Source organism: Gymnoscopelus microlampas, assembly GCF_963454915.1.
Source record: "Gymnoscopelus microlampas genome assembly, chromosome: 17".
NCBI lineage: Eukaryota > Metazoa > Chordata > Actinopteri > Myctophiformes > Myctophidae > Gymnoscopelus > Gymnoscopelus microlampas.
The window spans coordinates 32,885,703-32,896,358 of record NC_139954.1 but is presented as its reverse complement, the minus strand read 5'-3'; the positions used below and the strand labels follow the sequence as shown (position 1 = coordinate 32,896,358).

At 42.7% G+C, this 10,656-nt stretch overlaps 1 protein-coding gene across 3 annotated transcripts in view; it reads left to right on the top strand.

The window, feature by feature from the left end:
• Positions 1–227: 227 nt before the first annotated feature.
• Positions 228–10,656, top strand: part of lrp2a (low density lipoprotein receptor-related protein 2a) — a 63,440-nt gene continuing 53,011 nt past the window's right edge. For 2 of the 3 annotated variants that reach the window (XM_084085305.1, XM_084085307.1), the window contains exons 1-9: positions 234–321; positions 5,826–5,933; positions 6,322–6,447; positions 7,017–7,133; positions 7,818–7,928; positions 8,835–8,948; positions 9,108–9,224; positions 9,800–9,943; positions 10,143–10,262. In XM_084085305.1, coding sequence (XP_083941431.1) covers positions 249–321; positions 5,826–5,933; positions 6,322–6,447; positions 7,017–7,133; positions 7,818–7,928; positions 8,835–8,948; positions 9,108–9,224; positions 9,800–9,943; positions 10,143–10,262 — 1,030 coding nt within the window. In that variant the 5' untranslated portion in view covers positions 234–248. Of the gene's footprint in view, positions 322–5,825; positions 5,934–6,321; positions 6,448–7,016; positions 7,134–7,817; positions 7,929–8,834; positions 8,949–9,107; positions 9,225–9,799; positions 9,944–10,142; positions 10,263–10,656 lie in introns of all 3 variants that reach the window. The other variant, XM_084085306.1, reaches the window with a different exon arrangement.

The window sequence follows — 10,656 nt, the reverse complement described above, 5'->3', positions numbered from 1 at the left end:
GCTCATAATGAGCAGACATGGCAACCCTGATCCCGGGGCAGGAGGGATTTATACGGAGGGCCGAGGTTGGGGGAGCGGCTGTCCCAGGCGTTATGACACGCCCCCTTTCATCAACACACGCCCCCTTTCATCAACTAGCGGGACAAGAGAGAGAGAGGAGAGAGAGCCCTGCATCCCAGTCCCAAGAGCTTCTCCATCTGCCCAGCTTCATGCGGAGCTGGACGGACCAGCCGGGACCCACTAACACAATGAGGAGAACACTGCGAGCAAAACTTTTCCTCCTCATAGTTTTCTACTGTGTTATTCGGGTCCATTCTCAAGGTAGGCCTGTGTGTGTGGTTTTGGTTCTTTGACTGATTTTATTCAACAGGGTGTCTGATGATGAATAATTCATGATGCGGAACCTGCAACTTTATCTGAGTTGTTATGTTTCTGTTGATTGATTGATTCAGCCAGTCCACTTGTTAAACATAAAAACAAATCAAGTGCCCGATTAAATCTGGAAAGCACTGGATTTTATTTATTGTATCAGAGAGAAATAATGTTTTTTCTTTTTTCTCTCTTTTAGGGGGGAGTAGACATTTATTTTTATTCAATAGAGCAGATGCTCATGCAGCAGTTTGAGAGCTCTGAAGAATAAATGTGGTGGTTTCAATGGCCTATGATACCCATGTAGATTATTCAGTGCCATTATTTCCTTGCACTGCAATAAGCTAGTTGACAACAAATTTGATTCTAGAGCAAAATGTCTTGCTACAGAGCATTACATTAAAGGTTGAGTACAAAGCCTTCCTCAGACAGATTGGAAGTTCTCTTGGAGAACTTTTGCCTGAGCTTTACTTGTTGCTAGGTAACAGAAGAGAGCATGTGACTCACAGACAATCTGTGTGGACTGAAAGCTACTGGTAAATCTCATTCAGAGGAATAGTTTTTCTCGTGCAAACCCAGGAGGATTAACACCTAAATCATTCCTATATATTATGGGACACATTTTATTTACAGACTTGAAAAGAGGGGGGAAATTATTAAATGTTCTTATATGACAGGCCTGTGTTTGTCTCTTATAGTTGTAGCCTACAGGTCCTACGTCTCAAATTGTAATCTGCTTTCTTTTTGCTCAACCCTTAGTATGTAAGCTCCTTAGTGTGAATCAAGCAACTAATTACACTGCAGCTGCTACGGAAAGCAACCATTTCTACCTAAGGAACCGTTTTGAACTGAGTAAAAGGGCATATAGCTCTATAACGAGGAGAAAGTTCTTACAATCTGTTAAAGAGCCACCCAGGAATCCAGCTTTATTATATAATTATTTCTTGGTATCGGTTACCCTGCACTTATTTATTTCCTCACTGGCTAGTAACATTTAAGCATACATTCATTTGTCACAAAAGGCTGAAGTAAAACAAGGCTGCATGTCATCTGTGCTGAATCTTGGACAGTGACATATATATGGAGATGCTGTAGATCGGCAGTGTCCTAGATAATAACTTGGACTGTATTCACACCATATCTGAGTTACCCTTTGTCAGCATATTTCTGTTGATTATTAGCAAGATGTATTAGCTATTAACAGACAGTGATGTGCTGTACTTATATAAATGCATGTTGTTTTATACAGTAGCCAGGTATTATGAGTCGTCAGGGACAGGGTATGCAAATAACAGACCTAGATTTGTCTTTGGAGATGATCTGGTGATTTTTAATTACACTGAAGGACACATTATGTCAGAAATGTTTGAAAGTAATATTGTATATATTGTCCTGATTTATTAATCACAAGCTTTGTGCAGAAATGGTCACATGATGCTTGGTGTTGGGACAGGTTATTTTCTTTATTGTGACTCGTTTGTAATTCTTGTTTTTGTTTTGTGCCTGTCAAGTGTCATAGGGTTAGTTCTAGGTGACTGTTTCATGGATGACCTTTTGTAGCACATTTACTAAATCTGGGCCTTGATGGTGTTGTAGAATGCCTGCATCAGCATAATGTGACAGAGTTTTAGGTCATTTCCTGTTAATGCATAGCCTAAACGTCTAACACACAACAAAGGTTTTGATGGATGAATAATCCTAGTTGTGGTTGGTTGCCTTCATCCTGCTTTAGGGCATAGCTGTTGAAAACATGTTTCACCAGTACATTGTTGGAATGACAGGTGAAAATGTGTGTTTTTCTCCATTAATCGTTAACAAATGCAACCTGTAATATTCTTCAATGATCTGTTAAGTGCTGTGTAAGGGAACCCATTACACGGATGGATGCATACATGAACAGAATATGAGATAGCATCTAAAAACCAAAACAATAATGTGTAAATAAATAGGCTACAGTTATTTAGTCTACGAGTACGTTTTGAAGAAGGTGTCTTGGTTCACTTCAATCTGATCTATTTTTAGTTTGAATTTGTAATGACATGGTAACAACAAGGGGGAAAAAACACTCGCCTTTTGTTGTGCTGAAACTTTTCAATGCTCCGTAACCTAGCCAGCACGTGCAAGTTAAACCTCACAAATGCAGGGTCCTTTCCGGCATAGCAGCCTAAGTCCTTGAGCAACAGTAACACTGTATTAGAAATGGGAACGCAGGTGCAGTTGGCAGGCACAGACAACCAGTCCTTTCCTTTTAGGCAGCTCCTCTATGTAGGTAGGTTACATACAACCCTGTCATGCAGTGGATGGAGTTCAGTCTCCAACCAGGAGCTGGTGTGATGTGATTTAGCACAGAGAAACAATAAACAATTCATCTATGCCGTTTTGAGTGCAGCATGACAACTCAATTTATGTTTCTTTTGACACAGGCTTTTATAAGTTAATTTATCAAAACATACGATGACTACTCCCTTGAAGCATCCTTTAGAACCAGCCCAAAGCTTCATTCATCACTCCGTTTCTATCCCCCTGTTGTGCCTGTGCCACTGCCAGACTCCCTTGGGTTTGTCACTGTTTTATTTGTGCGTAGCGGCAAGAGCCAAAGTTGTTTGTCAATTGACTGCATTCTGTTGCATTGATTTCCATATGAAATGGGCAGCAGCGACTTCGCTCTGACAGTGTGGACGGGTCCAGCGCCTCATGCTGCCAGCAGCCGTTCTCTCCATACACATTCAATGAGCGCGGAGGGCCATACCAAAACAAGGCGGTATTGATGAAAGACTGAACACATCTTTCAGGGGCCCCACGTGATGAGAAAGAGATGTTTTGGGGTAGCGGACAGGAGGAGTTTTTCTAGGAGTTGGGGGTTGGAAGAGACTTCTGTCCAACTTTTGTTTTGGATTTTGTTGTTGTTTTTTGCAAGAAGCCGGCATTACTGTATTCTTCTTTCTGCTGTCCATCTCCATAGTGGCTTTTTGCGGGGTGACACTTCCAGTTATGAGGTTGCATCCCCACTGGCCCCTCTTTTGTGCCATTGTGATTTCACAGTGGGGTCTGAGGCATTGGGAGGCTTCATTCTAATGAAAATTCCTCTCCTGCTTCCTCTTTGTTTAGCAGTAGTAGTAGTGTGTCATTATCTTCCTCCTTGGATAGTGTGGGGTTCTCGCCTGCTGTGGGTTTAAGTTGGCTAATTAGAAGACATGAGAGAGCGTGTAAAAAGAAAACAGCGAATTAAACAAAACATACAAAAGCAAAGGCACTAACAGGATGAAAAAAGAAAAAATGAAAAAGGTCTAAGGACACACAGCAGAAGACTAATCTTTCAGGTTATTTTGCCCTTAACATTTGCAGAACAGTGATTGACGCTGTCAGATCACTCCTATTTTCAGAAAGAAATAGCAATTTGGGGATTAAGGAAAAGTTACAAAGAAGACGTTCTTCACTGAATGCAGGAACAGCTCCCACACAAGATAGTACTGTTGAAAGGTTCAACTCTAGTGTGGTTGTCACCTTTCCCAGAACTGATACTGTCAGGAAACACTGGCTGCATTTGAAGGTCTTGGCAGATTAGTTTCTTTCTGGCATATGTCGTTTTTAAGTTGTTAACCTTGGTCTCAATGTATAGCAATTGTGAATATCTCTTACAATCATATTCTTAATATTGTCGTCCTTTTAAATTTGTATTCTTATCAGCTATTCCTAATTGTAATCTTCCATTTAGATTGGTTTTGTCATTATAGTATTTGTGCGTGAAGCACTTTACAACTTATTATTATTATTGTAATATTTTGTTTATATTGTAATATCGTTATACCACCCTTGGCAAATCATTGAGTGGCTTGAACTGAGAGATTCTATACTTTAACTTCTATAAATTAACTGATATTGTTATTGGACATAACTCGTCATGATTGTTGTTCATGTAACTGATTAAATATTTGCAGTGCCTCTTCTACACTGTATGCACCACTTGTCCTATGAGCCATGTTATAGATGATGCTGAAACCTCTGGGATCATTGCCTTGCAACAAAGGCTCCCTTTGAGCCGATGGGGAGCAATTTTATCATTAGTAAACTGAGCAGGAAAAAGGCTTGCCTCCCAGATAGCTGCTGAAGGAGTTAAATTTGAAGCCCATTTGAAGCCTAGGTGGTTATTGAAGACATTTGGTGGTTTGGGCTAATTAATCTGAGACGAGACCTCATGATATGAGCCTATTGCAAGGCTTTTAGCGCAGTAGCACAAGCACTGACCCCACAAGTGAAGTGGAAGTGATCCATCTTTAAAGAGCACATTACATAAAAGGGATGATAAACTACTGACTCTCATAAAATAAACTGTTCACTCACACAGCATTAGTCAAGTGAATAATAGGCTGTTATTTTGCAGGGAATTTATCAAGACAGAATCCGATTTCAAATTGTTTTGATATGTCTTTTTAGCGCGGGTGGGGGGGTTAAAGTAATTTCCTTTTTACCCATCAGAAGGACGTGCTTAGTAGCTGACACTAATACACAAGGGAGAAGGAAGTAAGCCTGTTCTTCATAGCTTCACAGCTTTTCACACCCTTTGACCAATTAATTACATGAGCAATCTATCATCTACAGCATAGGGATTGAAATATTGCAGTCTAAATCTAAAATGGCTTTGGCTACTCTTATACTTGTTGCTAGTACACACATTTTTGATAAACTACCCATATTTGTGAGTGAGATGTTTGTTTTTCTGTGTAGAAAGCAATTTGATTGAGTAGGAGGGGTGTATCTAGAGGTACTGGATAAGACAGGCTAGAGATAGACCCCCAACCCCAGGCATGCACCACCAACCACCACCTTACACTTCCTTCAGTGAAGAATTTGGGTTGAAAGGTTTGCGGTACCACCCGGTACCACTATTTATCCCAATTACGTTTCTGACCAGGAACAGCATGAACCATAAATCAGGTTGTCAGAAAGAGACAATCAGAATTGCACATTCCTATTTAGACGGGTCTGACAGAGCGCTCTGACACTGAACTATGTTGCCGGAGTCAATATCTCCTGGAAAACGTCAGGGAAGGTAGAGTGGTGGTACCTTATCTCCTCAGATGCCACTCAGTGTGAACATCAAAAGAAGGCTTGAGATGAGTGCACTGAGGGTTGTGTAACTGTCTGGGGGGAAGGCTGGCACGCTCGTCTCCAAGACTCGTCAATGCTGTTAACAGCATGCTTCATCAATGGAAGGCATCCCTACACCATTAGGACTGCTCTGATGTTTTCGAGGAAAATAGAGAGGGAGAGTTGGCATTTCAGCGAGCAAAGAATGTTACAAAAAGAATGTTCTTATCTTCTAATTGCATTATTGCCATCACCAGGTGAATGGATATTTCCAAGTATTCTACCAGTTTGGACTATAGAGAAATTGAGTTAAAAATCATCAAGTGCTGTGGTAATTATACTCATAATTCCATTTTGGTTGTGTTTAGGATGTGAAACCGGGCAGTTCCGCTGTGGGACAGGTCGGTGTATCCCTGGTGATTGGCACTGTGATGGCACATCAGACTGTGTGGATGACTCTGATGAACAAGACTGCCGTGAGTCACTCATCACACACAGAGTAGATCAAGATGCCCTATTAGACAGGGTTGATAATATACTGACTCATACTCCATCCTTATAGGTAGAGGATTAGTGTTTGGCCACTGAAACCCAGTACTTTGTCCCCCAGGGTTCAATCTACAAGCTCACAATGCGTCGCGTTGTGAGCTTGTAGATCTTCTATTTCAGTCGAATGTTCGGCTATTTTCATAAGAATGTTCGCCTATTACGACATGACCCAGAATTTATAGACGCTTGGGTTCAAGTGGTTAATTATTGTTCATAAGGATCCCTGTAGTCTTCCTAAGGTCCGCTAGGGAGAAGTAGTACTCACAGATTTAAGCAGTGGAAATACTCAAAGATGATCTGTTTGTGTTCCCACAGCTCAGGTAACCTGTGAAGCAAGTCACTTTCAGTGTCTGAGTGACGGTGAGTGCATCCCCGATGTGTGGGTGTGTGACGACGAGGAGGACTGTGAGGACGGCTCTGATGAAAGACAGCAGCACTGCCGTAAGTACTTCCTCCAAGACTGACATTAAGACAGTGGTTCTCAAAGTGGGGTCCAGTGACCCTCCCCAGCAAAATTTTATTTTGTAGCTATTCCAAAATAGCTGATCTATGTTCACAACATGTTGCAATGCGATGCATTGTGAGCTTGCAGATCTGCTGTTTTTGACAAATAATGACAAATGTTGACAAAATGTGTTTAATGGGTCCCCGGCACACAATTCAAATACATATCAGGCCCTTGACATGAAAATGTTTGGGAAACATGTTCCAATATAGCCCTGTGTATTGCAAGAAAATGCCATTTAACCACCAGCCCTATTGAAATATTTACAAAAAATGCAGAAGCTCACAATGAAATCTTCGCCTATAATGACACGCCCCAAAATAGCAGGGACGGCAGGTTGAAAGCAGTCCATTGCCACTCCTTACTTGACTTGAGATTTGAGGGATTTGCTATAGCATTGCAATAATGAGTATCTCAAGTGCATCACATTTCAAATAGTTTTTAAGAAATTAGTGAATAACACCCCTTCCAGTTGTTGCTAAGTTACTCCCAAATGTGTTGCCAGCTGGGAGGACGTGCACCACTGCCCAATTCAGCTGCGGTAACGGAGCCTGTATCCCCAGTGAGTACCGCTGTGACCGGCGGCCTGACTGCTCGGATGGGTCTGACGAAATAAACTGCCGTAAGTTTCCCCCTGGAACGGGTTCCTTTTTGTGTGTGTGTCTGACTCAGACTGCCGTGGCATTTTAATCAATTTGTTAAGATTAAGAGGCTCGTTGACTGACAGAATGGGTCACAATATGCTTCTTGTTGTCAGAGGTTGATTGCAGATTCCTTGGTGGATTAGTCAAGCTGAAGTTCAGCTGCTATTCCATTATTGTGCCGACATGGTTACAGCCCTGCACACTGTGGTAATCTCACAATTGCATAAAGAATGCTGCATGTGGCTGTTGTCGGTGTTAATTTGTAAACTTTGGTTTCTTATCCTTCGCATTAGTCTTTCACATGTTCTGTGATATTTCTAGAATGCCAAGAATGACCCTTTGCCATATTCAGTTCAGTTACAGTGTATTTCAGAGGTCAATTGCCATAATGAATTTCTGATAGCTGCAGGATTCTTTACATGTGTAAAGCAGTGGTTTAAACAGCATGATTGCTTATAGAATGGGTCTAATAAGAGCTGAGACATGCCTGTGAGGCAGTGTAAAGGCAACACTGTAACGTTTACCCACAGTTTGAAATTGGAGCTGTATATCCATGTCATACGTTTTAAGCATATGGCTCATGCAATACTTCTACGCTAAAGGAACTGTCTGATGAATGCAATTTACTTTCGTCCTGTTAATAATCTATTCATCTTGTCCAGACTATCCTGCGTGTACAGAGCTGAGATGTGCTAATGGCGCCTGTTTCAACCGGACCCAGCGATGTGACCAGAGGGTGGACTGCCGTGACGGCTCTGATGAAGCAAACTGCAGTAAGTCTCAAGTCAATAATGTAACGTCTCGCTCACACAGCTGAAATCGATCCCGGGTGTCCAGCTCGGCAGACAGGCAGGTAGCAAGCAACGCCAAGAGAACTAGTTGCCTTGGAGGAGCAAGTTACGGCCGGGTCTTTTGCCGGGTCGCTACACTACCCCCTCCTTTCTGAAGTGCGCCCTCGCGCTTCTCGCTTCACTCCCTCGCTCAAGGGCACGCTCTATTGGTCCTCAACCGCTTCTGACACCAATGTAACGTCCGCTCACCCAGCTGGAATCCCCCGTCTCCAGCTTGACTGACCGGCAGGTAACAAGCAACGCCAAGAGAGCTAGCTCCCTTGGAGGAGCAAGTTATGGCCAGGTCTTTTTGCGGGGTCGCTACAATAATAACAGTGGTACCCAACTTTTTCCATAATAGTAAGTGTTCGCGGCCCACCCATCTGACCACTTAACAAGGCAGCCATTCGGCTGCCTTGTTAAGTGGTCAGATGGGTGGGTCGCGTGCATTTTCAGAGCATGTTTATTTTAATGACAAACAATCGATTTTGTTCTGGCTTGGATCAATGGAACAAACATAGTATACTTTAAGTTCCTATTTATCGGTATCAAGGTTTTAAAGAAAAAGAATACCATGAATAGTTTTTTTAATGAATGTTATATAATCATTAAAATCTTAGTGTTTTGCCAATTATGTGGAGGCCCGCTATAGCAATATCCTCACAGCCCACCAGTGGTCCCTGGTGGGCGCACGCACAGGTTGGGAATCGCAGAATTATAATGGAAAGATGTCTAAAAATGGGATGGCTATAGCTGTAGTTCTAAAAATCTGATCTACAAGACAGTCATATCGTGACTTCACCTATCACCTATCACTTTCTTTTGTTTGTTTATATGTTCTGCCTGTAGCACAGCACTGCAGCACGGGCATGTTCCCTTGTCACAACGGAGAGTGTGTTCCTCAGCGCTACGTCTGTGACCATGACGATGACTGTGGAGACAGAAGTGATGAGCAGAACTGCAGTATGTGCCCTTCCGTTCTCCTCTCTTCTCTTCCTCCTTGTCTCTCTTTTTCCTGGGACAGCAGCAGTTTATATTTGCCCGGATAGATGCTCTCTTAAGCTGGACTTGGCCTGACCTTTACTACGTGTTTTCTCCCTCTCTCTCTCTCTCTCGTGGCAGCGTACCCCACTTGTAGAGGGAGCTACTTCACCTGCCCCAGTGGCCGCTGTATCCATCAAGTGTGGCTGTGTGATGGAGAAGATGACTGCGAGGACAACGCAGATGAAAAAGGCTGTGGTACGGATTCTTTAAAGCTACAGCCACTTCAAATACCTAGCAGCACATGTTCAATATTGGACATAGAGCCCCTGAACATTTGGTGGAATGGGTAGGAAATCCAAGCTCTCTGTGACCTGATTCACCTCCAGCCCCCATGGTGGGTATGGGCTAGCCAGGAGCTGAGTCTGTGCCCCTTTAAGTGTGTTATTCAAATGCCTCTTTGTGGCACAAGACCGTGCAGCCTTCCAAAGGGCTTTAGAATTCCTCCACACCGCCGTGAAGAGTGTGTGTTTTTAGAGGATGGGCTACGGGAGCCCTCCAAGCACCTCCCCCCCTTTTACCCCCTCAAAACTCAGTTCCCCCCCATTGATTTAAAGTGAAAGTGATTTCCCACAATGAAGTCTGCGTCACCATGTCCTTGAGTTCACTATTGCATTCCTCTGGAGATACGGTTGCCTGTCCTCATTGCATACGTCAGACATTGTGTATCTTTCTTTTTTGCACGTGACACTCCAGGGCAGGCCCTCCTATCTTCTTATTTGTTTCTGTTTTCTCTGTGTCAAGGCACTGATGATTGATTGTTTTGCCTCTAGATAATATACCACGCCAGTGCTACCCTGGAGAATGGCCTTGTCCATCCTCGGGTCTGTGTATCGCTATGGATCAGCTGTGTGATGGAACCGTCCACTGCCCCGAGGGAGAAGACGAGACCAACACTACAGCTGGACGCAACTGCAGTTAGTACCAATATGATGCACCAATGTTTATTTTTCTTTCTTTCTTTCTTTCATTCTTTTTTTCTCCCTGTCTTTAGCTTTCCCGTAAGCTTAAGCCTATGATGCATGAAAACAGTTGGCAACCAAACTAAATTCCTTCAGTACAAAGTGTGAAGTACAAAATGTATTAATTCATGAATATTGTGTCCATGGGGGTCAGGTATCTGGAGATGTCCATCTCTGAGCTGTGAACATCGTTGTCACGCTTCCCCTGAGGGAGGAACATGTTCCTGTCCTTCTGGATATATTGTCAATAACAATGACAGTCGCTCTTGTATTGGTATGTATGATTAACAGACATCTTTTGTCAGCATACATTGTTTTACTGCCTAAAGATTCTTTGGCCTTTCAGAGACGTCTTGTTCCTCCTGTACTGATATGAGATTAAGGTACCATTCTGACACGTGTAGTCCATTGACCATGACTACTACTTGACATTACTACTGACCATTTCCAAAGCATATTGTGGTTAAAAAAGCCTTTATGATTTTGGCTTAACCATTCCTTGGCAAACCGACTGTACAATGACAGAAATATTGGTTTATTATTTTATTATTATTTAAGTCAGTATAGCAAATATACCGCGGCAGAGGCCATCAACATGTCCGTACACGGACAAACGTGTCTGTGGCAAGACATGTCTACAGTATGTCCGTGACACTTTTTTTATTTTG